The 15,722-nt window shown below is 45.9% G+C and overlaps 1 protein-coding gene across 2 annotated transcripts in view; it reads right to left on the minus strand.

Annotated features, from left to right (window-relative positions):
- Nucleotides 1-347: 347 nt before the first annotated feature.
- Nucleotides 348-15,722, minus strand: part of DNAJC5 (DnaJ heat shock protein family (Hsp40) member C5) — a 71,828-nt gene continuing 56,453 nt past the window's right edge. For both annotated transcript variants that reach the window (XM_039326934.1, XM_039326935.1), the window contains exons 4-6: nt 11,154-11,367; nt 6,973-7,144; nt 348-939 (exon numbers count right to left, since the gene is read on the minus strand). In XM_039326934.1, the coding sequence (XP_039182868.1) occupies nt 836-939; nt 6,973-7,144; nt 11,154-11,367 (490 nt within the window). In that variant the 3' untranslated portion in view covers nt 348-835. The remainder of the gene's footprint in view (nt 940-6,972; nt 7,145-11,153; nt 11,368-15,722) is intronic.

The following is a 15,722-nucleotide window of genomic DNA, read 5'->3' on the forward strand; positions in this document are numbered from 1 at the left end:
CTATGAAGCATATCCGACAGCTTTGAAAGAAGAAAGCGGAAAAAAATTTCCAGAAGACAGCATTCTTATCCCTTCCTTGCAACATCAGCATTTTTCCAAATAAATTTATGGAGGCAGAAGCCAGGGAGCTACGGGCAGGTGGGCCACCTCTGCTGCTCTCCAGTGGAGCAGGAGGGGGGGGGTTCGTAACTCAACTGTATGGAAGTTTTGCGGCTCCTTGGATAAATTTTAAGTTCTCTTTGAAAAGTGCCTCATTTGTTTCTAACCCAGGGGTTCTCAGCCTTGACAACTTTAAGACTTGTGGACTTCAACTCCCAGAATTCCTCAGCCAGCAAAGCTGGCTGAGGAATTCTGGGAGTTGAAGTCCACAAGTCTTAAAGTTGCCAAGGTTGAGAACCTCTGTATCTAACCGGTCTTGCTGCTTAAAAATGCAGAATGCAACCGTCACACTCGTCATGATCAACTCCTTAGTACATTGACAACACAAAAAAAAAGTTTATAATGTAAACTTGACACATGCTATTCTTCCTTTTTGAAAAACGGAACGGGAAAATAATGAAAGAAAGAAAGAAAAAAAGAAGACTAAAGCGAAACAGATTCGGCATGCTACAGTACTTCCATGTCTCATTGAGATACGACACTGAAGGTGACAAAAAAGATGAGGAGGGGATTACAAAATGTTTTGTCGGCCGGTTGTGAAGCTGCCCAATTGACCATTGGTGAATGCCTCCCTTCCCCCATAATCTATGCCTAATTGTCCATGATTCTAGTGGCTGGATTGGCCATATGATTATTCATTCTGATCCGTCCGGGTTAAATTAAGTGCTTCCTTAGCTTAGTTGAATCCATCGGTGTGGTAGCTGGGGTGAGAATCCGCCGTGAGCTGAGTCGTCTCTGTGACCGAGGCTGGCTGGATCACGATGGGGCCTTCGGTGTTCTCTGAAAAAAAAGAGACGGCAACTTTTTTGAAAGTTGAACCTCAAGAAGGGTCTGCTAGCTCCTTTTCGGACCGACCTACTTTATTAAAGGTTTGTTTAAGCATTAACAGAATATGCAACACGTCATCATTGGGGGGAACATATATTTGCCAGAAATTCCCGATCTACTGTAAGAAAAAGTAATAATAATAATAATAATGATGATGATGATGATGATGAAGTTGGAAGGGACCTTGGAGGTCATCTAGTCCAACCCCCTGCTCAGGCAGGAAACCCTATACCATTTCGGACAAATGGCTGTCCAGTCTCTTCTTAAAAACTTCCAGTGTTGGAGCATTCACAGCTTCTGGAGGCAAGTAGTTCCACTGGTTAATTGTCCTCACTGTCAGGAAGTTTCTCCTTAGTTCTAATAACAATAACAATAATAGTAAAGTTGAAAGGGACCTTGGAGGTTATCTAGTCCAACCCCCTACTCAGGCAGGAAACCCTATACCATTTCGGACAAATGGCTGTCCAGTCTCTTCTTAAAAACTTCCAGTGTTGGAGCATTCACAGCTTCTGGAGGCAAGTAGTTCCACCGGTTAATTGTCCTCACTGTCAGGAAGTTTCTCCTTAGTTCTAATAACAATAACAATAATAGTAAAGTTGGAAGGGACCTTGGAGGTTATCTAGTCCAACCCCCTGCTCAGGCAGGAAAGCCTATACCATTTCGGACAAATGGCTGCCCAGTCTCTTCTTAAAAACTTCCAGCGTTGGAGCATTCACCGCTTCTGGAGGCAGGCTGTTCCACTGGTTAATTGTTCTAACTGTCAGGAAGTTTCTCCTTAGTTCTAGGTTGCTTCTCTCCTTGATGAGTTTCCATCCGTTGCTTCTTGTCCTGCCTTCAGGCGCCTTGGAGAACAGCTTGACTCCCTCTTCTTTGGGGCAGCCCCTGAGATATTAGAAGACTGCTATCCTGTCCCCCCATTCTGTAGCTACTCAGATGGTACAGGTAGTCCTCCACTTACAATCAACCACAATTTAGGCCCAAAATTTCCATTGCTAAGCAAGACAATTATGAAATGAATTCTGCCCCATTTTACAACCTTTTTTGACAGTTGTTAAGTGAACCATTGCTGTTTATGGAGATTCTCAGTCACCCAGGGCATGGTTGTTCCAAAGGTGCTTTTTTCAAGAGGCAACTGGACTTTCTTGTTTTTCTTTGAAGACGTTTTGCTTCACATCTGAGAAGCTTCTTCAGCTCTGACTGGATGGTGGGAAACAGAAGGATTTATACTCCTTGCAGACAGCTGGTTGTTTGCATTCTTTTAGAGCAGTGGTTCTCAACCTTTCTAATGCCGCGACCCCATAATACAGTTCCCCATGTTGTGGTGACCCCCAACCACTTATACATCACCGGGTGCCAGGGGCGTGGCCAAAGAAAAGGGGGAAAAATGGCGGACAGCCTTGTTTGGCGACCCCCGTGAAATGGTCATTCGACCCCAAATGGGGTCCCGACCCATAGGTTGAGAACCACTGTTTTAGAGAGTCATTGAGGCCACCTGGAGTTTATCTGTGTTCCACACCCATTTGCACCACTCAGGTGACCCTGAGGACACAGGTAAACCTCCAGGTGGCCTCAACGACTCTCTAAAAGAAGGCAAATGACCAGTTATCCGCAAGGAGTATAAATCCTTCCACTCTCCACCATCCAGTCAGAGCTGAAGAAGCTTCTTGGATGAGAAATGAAATCTCCAAGAAAAACAAGGAAGTCCATTTGCCTCTTGAGAAAGCACCTCTGGGACACTACTGTTGTTAAGTCAATCTGGCTTCTCCATTGACTTTGTTGGTCAGAAGGTCACAAAAGGTGATCACCGGACTCCAGGAGGATACAAATATCATAAATACATGCCAGTTGTCAAGCATTGGAATTTTGATCAGGTGATCCCGGGGAGGGCTGCTGCAGTCGTAACTGTGAAAACCGGTCGTAAGTTCATTCTTTTCAGGGCTGTTGTAACTGCAAATGGTCGCTAAACCATTCGCCTGGTGCACCAGTTGCGGCCTTATTTGGACCGGGAAGCTGTACTCACGGTCACTCATGCCTTTGTCACCGCAAGACTAGATTACTGTAACGCACTCTACATGGGGCTACCCTTGAAGAGCGTTCGGAGGCTGCAGTTGGTTCAGAATGCAGCTGCGAGAGCGATTGTGGGTGCGCCGAGGTACACCCACGTATCACCTATCCTCCGCGAGCTGCACTGGCTTCCTGTGGGTCTCCGGACGCAATTCAAGGTGTTGGTTATCACCTTTAAAGCCCTTAATGGCATAGGGCCAGGTTACTTACAGGACCGCATACTGCCGCACAGTTCCCAGAGACCGGTGAGGTCCCACAGATTGGGCCTCCTTCAGGTCCCGTCGGCCAGACAATGTCGGCTGGCGGGCCCTCGGGGAAGGGCCTTTTCTGTGATGGCTCCGACCTGGTGGAATCAACTTCCCCCTGAGGTTCGAACTACTCCCACCCTGCCGGCCTTTAAGAAAGCCATTATTTTCTGTTCTGGCAGGCCTGGGGCTGATGTCCCCGGGGGGGGGGGGGCGGGATACGATCAGACACACTGTATGAATGTATTTATTTTATTGTTTTATTGTTAGATTATTGTTTTAATTTTGTACGCCGCCCTGAGTCCCTTGGGATTGGGCGGCATATAAATTTTAGAAATAAATAAATAAATAAATAAATAAATAAATAAATAAATAAAGGGCTGTAAGTCGAGAGCTACCTGTTAATGGGTGGTATAACAGGCTGGTGAGAACAAATTACGGTGACATTCTATTTTGCCCATTTGTTTTACAGATTTCACCTACCGTATATTCCGACATATAGGGCGTCCCGGCGTATAAGACGACCCCCTAGTTTGACGCTGGGTCACAAGACCATCGACGCCGAGTCGCATGCCTAGAAAATCGTCTTATACGGCAGAAACTACATGTATTTCTGGCATATAAGACGATCGACGCCGAGTCGCATGCCTAGAAAATCGTCTTATACGGCAGAAACTACATGTATTTCTGGCGTATAAGACAATCGACGCCGAGTCGCATGCCTAGAAAGTCGTCTTATATGCCAAAAACTACCTTATTTCCGGCGTATATAAGACGACTCGGTGTATAAGACGACCCCCAAGTTCGGAGGCTGTTTCGACCCTCTCAAAAGTCGTCTTATACGCCGGAATATACGGTATTTCATTTTTTTAAAAAAATCGTATTTACTGGAATGCTCAATTCGTTAATTTGCTGTAATTTTTTTTATTAAGCAATTTAATGTCTGATGAATTATAAAGCGATTCAACCAGTCAACAGAAGTAAAAAATGTTTGTCGATCATTCGTACGGGAATGTTTTCCGTGGTGGTTTTTGATCAGAAAACGAACATAAAAATACAATGGTGGATAGACAGTTTTAGGCTTTTCGCTGGAGGCAGAGAGCGGCTGGATTGATGGGGCGTATAAATTTGGATAGGGGAAGGGAGGAGAAAGTAAGGAGGGTAATAAGAAAAATCATTATTTGAGAGAGCTCTCCAACTTTCTTGAGGTGGTCACAACATACCTGGGGTGATGCATGTGCACAGAGGGGGAGTGAAGGTACCATCTGAAATCTTTGTTTATTTATCTGTTTACATATTTATTTATTGTTTTTAGAATAACTAACTCAAGGTGGCAAACATAACCACTTAAAGATGAGCCAGCTGTGTGCTGCAGCTGCCAAAAAGGCCAACACAGTGCTAGGCTGCATCAACAGAGGAATAAAATCAAGATCACGTGAAGTGTTAATACCACTTTACAATGCCTTGGTAAGGCCACACTTGGAATGCTGCATCCAGTTTTGGTCACCACGATGTAAAAAAGATGTTGAGACTCTAGAAAGAGTGCAGAGAAGAGCAACAAAGATGATTAGATAACTGGAGGCTAAAACATATAAGGAACGGTTGCTGGAATTGGGTATGTCTAGTTCAGGGGTGTCAAACTCAATTTCACTGAGGGCCACATCAGCACTGCGGTTGTCCTGGGGGGGCTGGGTGGGTGGGGCCAGAGTGGGTGCAGCCTACTGGGTGGGCGTGGATGGAGTGGGTGTGGCCTACTGGGTGGGCATGCCCAGTTCTACATCATTCACGTCAAGGATGTCTGGGCAGGAGTGGGACAGATCTGAGGGTCTCTGGCAGAAGGGGGTGGGACCGGGGCAAGTGCCAAGGCATGGTCCACCAGGGCAAGCGCCAAGATGGCCACCACAAAATTGTACATTGGCTCCCAGACAGCCTGGGCCAAGGCAGCGGGGACTGTTCCCTCACTGTTTCCAGGATGGCTTCGCGGGCCACATGAAACCACTTTGCGGACCGCATCCAACCCCCGGGCCTTGTGTTTGATATGTCTGGTCTAGTTTAATGAAGAGAAGGACAAGGGGGGACATAATAGCAGTCTTCCAATATCTCAGGGGCTGCTCCAAAGAAGAGGGAGTCAAGCTATTCTCCAAAGCGCCAGAAGGCAGGACAAGAAGCAACGGATGGAAACTCATCAGGGAGAGAAGCAACCTAGAACTAAGGAGAAACTTCCTGACAGTTAGAACAATTAACCAGTGGAACAGCCTGCCTCCAGAAGCGGTGAATGCTCCAACGCTGGAAGTTTTTAAGAAGAGACTGGGCAGCCATTTGTCCGAAATGGTGTAGGGTTTCCTGCCTGAGCAGGGGGTTGGACTAGATGACCTCCGAGGTCCCTTCCAACTTTATTATTATTATTATTATTATTATTATTATTATTATTATTATTATTATTATTATTATTATTATCATCATTATTATTATTATCATCATCATCATCTTGTTGTTGTTGTTGTTGTTGCTGCTGTTATTGTTATTGTTATACATCTTCCTCCTCCTAATTTTCCCACAACAACTGCCTTGTGAGGTGGGTTGGGCTGAGAGAGGGAGGGACTGGTCCAAAGTCAGCCAGGCGGTTTTCATGCCTAAGGCAGAACTAGAACTCACGGTCTCCTGATGATTAGCCCAAAGTCACCCAGTTGGCTCTGAAGCCTAAGGTGGGACTAGAACTCTCCGTCTCCTGGTGATTGGCCAAAAATCACCCAGCCAGCCTTCATGCCTAAGGCAGAACTAGAACTCACGGTCTCCTGATGATTAGCCCAAAGTCACCCAGTTGGCTCTGAAGCCTAAGGTGGGACTAGAACTCTCCGTCTCCTGGTGATTGGCCAAAAATCACCCAGCCAGCCTTCATGCCTAAGGCAGAACTAGAACTCACGGTCTCCTGATGATTAGCCCAAAGTCACCCAGTTGGCTCTGAAGCCTAAGGTGGGACTAGAACTCTCCGTCTCCTGGTGATTGGCCAAAAATCACCCAGCCAGCCTTCATGCCTAAGGCAGAACTAGAACTCACGGTCTCCTGATGATTAGCCCAAAGTCACCCAGTTGGCTCTGAAGCCTAAGGTGGGACTAGAACTCTCCGTCTCCTGGTGATTGGCCAAAAATCACCCAGCCAGCCTTCATGCCTAAGGCAGAACTAGAACTCACGGTCTCCTGATGATTAGCCCAAAGTCACCCAGTTGGCTTTGAAGCCTAAGGTGGGACTAGAACTCTCCGTCTCCTGGTGATTGGCCAAAAATCACCCAGCCAGCCTTCATGCCTAAGGCAGAACTAGAACTCACGGTCTCCTGATGATTAGCCCAAAGTCACCCAGTTGGCTCTGAAGCCTAAGGTGGGACTAGAACTCTCCGTCTCCTGGTGATTGGCCAAAAATCACCCAGCCAGCCTTCATGCCTAAGGCAGAACTAGAACTCACGATCTCCTGATGATTAGCCCAAAGTCACCCAGTTGGCTTTGAAGCCTAAGGTGGGACTAGAACTCGCTGTGTCCTTGTTTCTATCCTGATGCCTTAACCACTACACTGACTGATTCTCAACTATATGGCATCTTAAGCCACATCGTATCAGCCGTTTCTCCTTTTTCTGAGGTTTGGAGGTGTTCCTGGTGGTTTAATTGGAGCAACCAACACTTACCCCTCTCGTCTGATTGTACTTGGGCCTCCAGGTCTTCTGGAGAGACATAAAATTCCGGTTCATCTCCTTCGGGGGGTTTCGGTTTACACTTTCCACAGCAACAATTACAGCAACAGCAGAGACAGCAGCAGCAGTAGCACCCGGTGATGAGCCCACAAAAGACAAACAGCGCCTGGATAGGGGAGAAAAGAAATGTAGACCAGCAGCCCCCAACCTTTGAGGCATCAGGGATGGCTTCCGCGGAGAGAAGTTCTTCTTCCACGGACTGGAGGGGAGCATGGTTTTGCGTGCTGCCCTGCATCCCACAGATTGGGCTTCGCTTGTTTGCGCGACTCGGTTTCTGGCGTGCTGCGGCCCAGTGACAGTCCATGGACTAGGGCAGTGGTTCTCAACCTGTGGGTCGGGACCCCATTTGGGGTCGAACGACCATTTCACGGGGGTCGCCAAACAAGGCTGTCCGTCATTTTCCCCCCTTTTCTTTGGCCACGCCCCTGGCACCCGGTGATGTATAAGTGGTTGGGGGTCACCACAATATGGGGAACTGTATTATGGGGTCGCGGCATTATAAAGGTTGAGAACCACTGGACTAGGGCATGGGTCAGCAACCTCCGGCTCCGGAGCCGCATGTGGCTCTTTGAGCCTTCTCCTGTGGCTCCCAGCCTCCTCCGCCATTTGCAGAGAGAGAGAGAGACAGAGATAGAGAGAGGCACTTGCGCTTCCCTTCTCTCTCTCTCTCTCTGTGTGTGTGTGTGTAAAAAAAACCTCTGTTCTCCAACAAGCTGACAAGCTTATTGGGCAAGGCTCCTGCCTTTGCTGCGTCTCCGCAGGAAGCAGCAGAAAGCAGAAGCGCTCGCTCTCTCTCTCTCTCTTTCACACACACACACACACACATACACACACACACACACACACACACACACATTCACACTGAGTGGGGGAAGAGGACTGGCAGACCAAGAGCAGGAGCCAGCCGAATAAGAATGTGTGTCAGCTTGTCAGAGAACAGCGTGAAGTCAGCTTGCCAGGTGAGCAGAAGATCGGAGAGAGGGAGGGGGGAAGAGAGGGAGGGAGGGAGAGAGAGAGAGAGAGAGAGAGAGAGAAAACACTCGTGCACAGCAGCCTCTATTTCTTTTTAATTAAACTCTTCAATCAAGCTCTTTTCCTTTTGTGTGTGCGCGTGCAAGCGCACACAAGTTTTGCAGCTCCCAGTGTTTTTTTCTCTGGGAAATGGGTCCAAGTAGCTTTTTGAGTGTTTAAGGTTGCCGACCCCTGGACTAGGGGTTGGGGACCTCTGATGCAGACCATCCGTATGGAGCAAGCAAGCTTGCCTGGGGAGACCAGATCAGAAAAAGCGAGTGACAAGAACTGGGTATTCTGAAAGATTGAGTATCTTTCCACTCTCAGCAGTGGAAAGATCTACTGCTGATTAGATGTCTTAAGAGCTGATGGCTGCTCGTTGGGTGTGATCTTCCACCTTGACTATACAGATTTATGACAATTATTCAGCAGCCTTTAGAATCCTCTGCACTGGACAGTGATCCAAAGGCATTCAGGTAGTTAATCAGCTCATTCCATACAGGGCAGCCTTGCAAGCCAACTCAGAAGGGGTAAATATCTACAAAACACGGTAACCAGGTTGCAGGTGGAGAAAACCTGGCATTGTAGAACCACAGCCACCTTGAGTCCCAAGGCTGGTTATTATCTAGAACAGCGGTCTCCAACCTTTATGGCATGGTGGCCCGTCTGGGGGGGGGAGGGGGGAAGAGGGGAACTAGGCCGTGAAAGTGGTAGGCTGGTACGTACGCACATGCGCGGGCAGCTCTGATTGCACAAGTTGAACTGCACACGCATTTGTATGCCTGCTGGCCAACCATCTGCATAAGTCCAGCTGCGCACGCGCGCGTGCACCCCAGCCCTCCGCTAGCATGATCCACAATCCAGTAGTGGCCCACAGCCCGGGGCTTCGAGAAGACTCGAAGCCTGATCTAGAAGACTCTTTGCCATTTAGCACTGGGGTAGATGGGAAATCACTTTGCTAAAATCAGATCTGCCTGTCCAGACTGAATCCCAAGGGAGGGCCTACTAAGGATCCCCCTAACTTCAAGAGATGCTGTTCCTGGAGTATGGACCACCACAGGCCTTTTCGGTGACAGCCCTAAGAGCAGTTGTAAGCAAGATGAGAAAGAAATGAGAGGAACACTATACATGCATAACTGGCCTATCTCATAAACAGCAGTTTGCTCTCCGGGAAAAAGAGATTAAAAATGTTCAAAGAGGCATCATCTTAAAGAACTCACTTATAAAAGAGGGCTGGGGGTCGTACCGGAGTTTTCAAAATTTTTGTTATCTTTATTAACTCTTGCACTGAAATTCCTGATCAAGGCCTGCGGGATCCTTGCTTCTTCTACGAGGTCTTATTGTAAAGTGACTTCACCAGGATGTCAGATTCTGGCTGGGGAATTCTGGGGGTTGAAGTCCACCAGTCTTAGGGGTGCTAAGATTGGACACCCCTGTCAATCTTGTCCGTTTGGGCTCATTGTGTCTCCCATATCATAAGCCTGTCAAGACCGTCATAATTCCAACATGCTTTTGGGTTTGAATGATTGTGGGTGAGCCCTCCTATTGTTACTGTATTGATGCCATTAATACATTAACAATATTGTAGTATTTCTTTTTCGTTTATCTTGCTTTGTGAATACTGCCCTGTATCACGATGGATTGGGGTGAATAAACGCAGAGATGCATTTAGAAATATTTCTAAAGCTATCGAGAGAGAGAGAGAGAGAGAGAGAGAGAGAGAGAGAGAGAGAGAGAGAGAGAGAGAGAGAGAGAGAGAAAGACAGAGAGAGAGATGATCTAATACATCTACACTGCATCCATAAAGACAAATTGGTTCTATACAAGAGTAGCAATAGTTTAGTATGACCAAGTTCTCGGATGAAGCTCAAAATGTTTCTATCATGGTAGATAATCCAGGAAAAAGCTGAAAAGTAATAGATATCTGTGGCTGACTCATCTAAACGGGAAAACAGAGCCCTCAAACGTACAAGAGGCTTAAAATAGGTGACATCATATGATATTTTCAAGCTAAAATACCATTAATCCTTTTTGTTTACTAGATTTAATTGAGTCAGATCTTTTTCATGTGTTAAGAAAGCTTCCAGAATGCAATTTAGAATTTTCAAGAAATTGTACAGGAAAAGGATTGCTCATGAAAAATTCCGGACGTTAAGATGCCCTTTTGACCTCAAGTTTGTACCTTGTCATTAAAAAAAAAATGAAAATGAATCCATTTTAGAAAAGTGAATCGTGATTACGACGAACGTTTGACAATATCAAATGCAAATGCCAGACTTTAAAAAAAAAGATTTTAATGCATACCCTTGTTAAACTATCAATGGAAATTTGCTGTCCTCTGCTAAAATATTCTCTTTTCCTCACCCATACAGAAGAGTCATCTAGAAAAATATGATCTCTTATGACCTTTCTGCATTCTTTAAAGAATGCAAGCCTGCTTTTTGCCTAGGACAGTGGTTCTCAACCTGTGGGTCGGGACCCCATTTGGGGTCGAACGACCATTTCACGGGGGGTCGCCAAACAACACAGTCCGCCATTTTTTCCCCCTTTTCCTTAGCTGTGCTACTCCCTTTTATTCTATTGGCTTTTGAAAGCCAATAGAACAGAGAGAATAGAATTATCCAGGCTGTCTCTGCCCTGCTGAGCCCACAAAAAGTCCCATTCTGCAAACAGTGATGCACCAATTGAGTAGTTCTCAACTTACGACAGGTTGAGTAGTCCTCGACTTACGACCGGTTGGGGGTCGCGGCATTAAAAAGGTTGAGAACCACTGGCCTAGGAAATCTTTATTACCGCCAGGAAAATTAACTGGCGCACAAATCATATGTGATTTAAATCTTAAATCATATGTGATTTAAATTTTCTTTAATCACGGTGCAGTTAGCATTTTTACAAGCCTCAGCAGCTATTCAATTTATAGAGGGGGAGAGAGAACAGGATAAAGAGACCAAAGAAACTGGTCTGTGATAGCTAAATGGAAGACTAAATACTTAAGAGCTTTTTCTTCCACGTTAGAAAAAAAAAAGGCACCCGAAGGGGACAAATTTTGTTTTAAGACAAAATCAATTTCATTAATTCCAAAACAGAATCCACTTGCTGCTTACCTTGGCCCACCAGCTGGACAACACGAAGTAGGTGTTCACGTTCTCTTCTCCAAACTGTTCTGCTACGTACAGGCCCAAAGAACCGTACTTATCATAAATATTTCTTTTGGTAGCATCAGTCAATATTGCGTGGGCGTTGTTAATCTCTTTAAATTTATCTGCGGCTTCTGGATTATCTGGATTCTTATCCGGGTGATATTTTAATGCAAGTTTCCTAGGATAGAATTAAACGGTATTTAGGAGGGGTGGGGGAGAAAGGCTTGACAAAATATGAAATATAGTGCTGGAACAGTCATACGGGAGTTACTTTTCGAACAGCTGGAATTCTGAGAAAAATGAAGGCCAGAGCTCTCTCTAAGACACACAATCGTTTATACACCAAATATGTTGTATGTGAGAGTGGAACACAGACTTCACATTCCGATACATCAGCAGTTTTCAACCTGTGGGTCGGGACCCCATTTGGGGTCGAACGACCATTTCACAGGGGTCGCCAAACAACGCAGTCTGCCATTTTTTTCCCCTTTTCCTTAGCTGTGCTACTCCCATTTATTCTATTGGCTTTTGAAAGCCAATAGAATAGACTCTCTTGAATAGAGTCTAATTCTATTGGCTTTCAAAGCCAATAGGAATTGTCCAAGCTGTCTCTGCCCTGCTGAGCCCGCCAAAAGCCCCAGTCTGCAAACGGTGCTGCAAGTTGTCTGCAGCGAAGGCGAGCTGTCTGGAAGTTTCCACCCCTCCCAGCGGGCGCAGGGAGAGTTGCTGGCGCATGTGGGGCCCGGCGGGTGCCTTACCTCCCTTGGGCTGGGCCAGCTGGTGGCCCAGCCAGTGGTCGGCCTGCGCCATCTCTGCTGCTTACCAGCTACGCCTCGGCCAGCGCAGGGGGCGGCACCACGCATGCGCAGCACTCCCGGGCAGGGAAAGTCCTCGACTTACAACCGGTTGGGTAGTCCTTGACTTACGACCGATTGGGTAGTCCTCGACTTACGGCCGGTTGGGGGTCGCGGCATTAAAAAGGTTGAGAACCACTGCAATACATACTCAGGATGTAGCTTTTTTGGGGGAGGGGAGGTGTCTGTTGTAATTGTCATTAAGTGACTGATCGTAAGTCAAGGACCACCTTTAGTGAGGAAGGCATCAGGCTGGACACCTGCAGCGATCTGTGACCCGATTTCAAAGTTACAATGGCTGCATCCCCTTCACACAACCAAGCAATCCCATTTTGGATGCTGGAAACCGGCTCACCTTTCGGCCTCTTGCCACCTCCGCTAATCATGTGATGGAAATTTTTGACAATTTTTTTTTGCCAGTTTTGCTAGTGTTTATTTCCAGTTTCTGCCCCCCCCCAAAAAAGTCCATTGTGTAAAATGGATTTGCTTAATGGCCAGCATAAAAAAATGCCAGCAAATCGGGTCTAGTCACATGGTGACCCATTTAATGACCACCATGACTTATGACCGTAACTCTAGGCTCAATGATGGCTGTAAATCGAGGATTAGTTGGACCTGACTTTCCAAAAAGGCACTCGCTATAAAGAGACAATTTTTACATTTTTTTTTAATTTTTATTCAACTTTGCCAGTGCAGCTTCTTTTAGGACAGTGGTTCTCAACCTGTGGGTCGGGACCCCATTTGGGGTCGAACGACCATTTCACGGGGGTCGCCAAACAACGCAGTCCGCCATTTTTCCCCCCTTTTCCTTAGCTATGCTACTCCCTTTTATTCTATTGGCTTTTGAAAGCCAATAGAATAGACTCTCTTGAATAGAGTCTAATTCTGTTGGCTTTCAAAAGCTAATAGGAATTGTCCAGGCTGTCTCTGCCCTGCTGAGCCCGCCAAAAGTCCCATTCTGCAAACGGTGCTGCAAGTTATCTGCAGCGAAGGCGAGCTGTCTGGAAATTTCCACCCCTCCCTGCTGAGCAACTACTAAAAATGTAAGTAAAAGAGGGCCAGGGGTGGGAGGTGGGAGGCTGGCAGGCACAGGGAGGGTTGCTGGCACGCGTGGGGCCCGGCGGGTGCCTTACCTCCCTTAGGCTGGGCCAGCTGGTGGCCCAGCCGGTGGTTGCCCTGCACCGTTGCTGCCCCTTGCCAGCTACGCCTCGGCTGGCACAGGGGGGCGGCACCACGCATGTGCGGGGCTCCCGGGCAGGGAAAGTCCTCGACTTACGACCGGTTGGGTAGTCCTCGACTTACGACTGGTTGGGGTTGCGGCATTAAAAAGGTTAAGAACCACTGTTTTAGGAGGTGTGAACAGGTGGGGGACAAACACCCTCCCCACTCTAATGCACCTTTCCTGCTTTGGATTCCAAGTATCATTAACATCTTTCAAATCTCTGATTATAAACATCTCAAACTTTACCTACACGATCCTTCTAAGATATACCGGGGAAAAATTAAATTGCTAAATTTCAGACCTAAGAGAATCAATCGATTAAAAACTTTCTCTGTTATGTATCCCCTAACATCTCATGGAAAAACTGGGGCAGAGCCCTTGTTGGAGAATGTATTCCTGAGCTTATGCAGAGCTAAAAGAATAGCAAGTAATCAACTAGTGGAAGTTCCCATTAAAAAGAAAAGCTGGGTGCAATAAATCAGGGGTGTCAAACTGCCGGCCCATGGGCCGGACACGTCACCCAGAAGCCACACCCATCCCATTGCTGGCAATGGCAAAACAGTCCCGATACGTCATGCAACATCGCGAGTTTGACATGTCTGCAATAAATGAATGCCATTCATTGTATCTGAAGTAAATTATAGATTTATTAAGAAATATAAGGAAGCTTAATTTCTGCCTAAGCTGAGCGAATAGCGAAAGAAAGAAAGAAAGAAAGAAAGAAAGAAAGAAAGAAAGAAAGAAAGAAAGAAAGAAAGAAAAAGTTATTTTTTGAATGTAGAGGAACATTTAGCTAACTATAGGCCAGATAAGGAACAAAGGAACATAAAGACTCTTTCCATTTACTCCAGAACAGGCTCATAAGTACCAAGAGAAGAGAATATTTGTAGCTCAAATATTGGTGTCAACACAGACAGGGCAAGCCATTCATCATCGTCATCTTCCTCCTCCTCCTCCTCCTTCTCCTCCACTTTGCAAATCCCACCTCCTTCTATCATTGATGATGTTACCTAGTTAGGTAATTAAACATAAGCAAGCAAGCAAGCTCAGAGAGCACTATGGAGTCTACAGGCTTGTAACTGCAGGAGGATGATTCATCTCCATCACAAACTGTCTAACCTATGCCTAGGCAACCTTGGCTCTTTTATGACTTGTGGACTTCAACTCCCAGAATTCCTGAGCCAGCATGGCTCAGCTTGGAAACCTCTCCCTTTCCCCTCAGCATGGCTGGCTTAGGAATTCTGGGAGTTGAAGTCCACGAGTCGTAAAAGAGCCAAGGTTGCCTACCCTTGGTCTAACTACCCTTCAAATCAAAACTTTAGAATAACATTTACCACCAATAGCTCATGATTCCCATCCAACCTTTTTTTGTGTGTGTGTTTTTAAATAAATTATTCTTGATCAGCTTGAGTCATAGACAGATTTGGAAATACCTGATACGTTTGTAGGAGAAACACTGTTAACTTCATATTTTGTAATTTATTGGCTGGATTTCTAACTCCCACTGATTAGAAACAGCCAAAGAACAAGTTGACCTAAACCAGTGTTTCTCAACCTTGACAATTTTAAGGCCTGTGGACTTCAACTCCCAGAATTCCACAGCCAGCATTGCTGGCTGTGGAATTCTGGAAATTGAAGTCCACAGGCCTTAAAATTGTCAAGGTTGGGAAACACTGACCTAAACCCTAATTGCATGACTGAAATGAAAAAAAAAAAAGGTTGAAGTAATGAGGATAAATTTTGGCGTGGAAAGAATAAAAAACACATCCCTAGGATTTGGAGCTGTGTGGTTCTATTTTTTTAATTCGGGTTTTGTGTGTGTGCTTAATACTAGGAGGGAAAATCCAAGTCGATTCGGCATTTTCTTTTTTGCTCTGCGGCAGCGCCCTCAAACCTGCGGATTTGGTACCTTCTTTACCTCAAACATAACTGTGAACCCACAAAAACATGCCACATATTGATTGGCATGAAGTACCACAAAGCACTTCTCTTCAGATTTCAGGTGTTCTACACTTCCATTAAACACAGAAACATAGGAAGAAAGACGGCCCATTGAGTCACTCCTTTGAGTTTCTGTTTTATTTTTATTTTTATTTTGGTCGGACAATGTGTTTATTATCTCCAACATGTTTAAACTCAGTTACTGAGGATTGACCCACCACCTCCACTGGAAGTTTTGGTTGCAAGCTTCCACTACTCCTTCTGACAAGTGATGTTTTCTAACATGACTTTTGAACTTCCCTCTTGTCAGTTTAGAGGCTATGCTCCCATGTTCTTAATATTTGTTTCATTTTTGCTTCATATTGGAAGTAAACAACTCATTTTAAAATAAGGTAAGTGATGTACAGAGAAGAGCAACAAAGATGATCAGGGGACTGGAGGCTAAAACATATAAGGAACGGTTGCTGGAATTGGGTATGTCTAGTTTAATGAAGAGAAGGACGAGGGCTGACATGA

This window comes from Crotalus tigris, unplaced genomic scaffold, assembly GCF_016545835.1.
Source record: "Crotalus tigris isolate CLP2741 ecotype Arizona unplaced genomic scaffold, ASM1654583v1 scf7180000024347.1601321, whole genome shotgun sequence".
Taxonomy (NCBI): domain Eukaryota; kingdom Metazoa; phylum Chordata; class Lepidosauria; order Squamata; family Viperidae; genus Crotalus; species Crotalus tigris.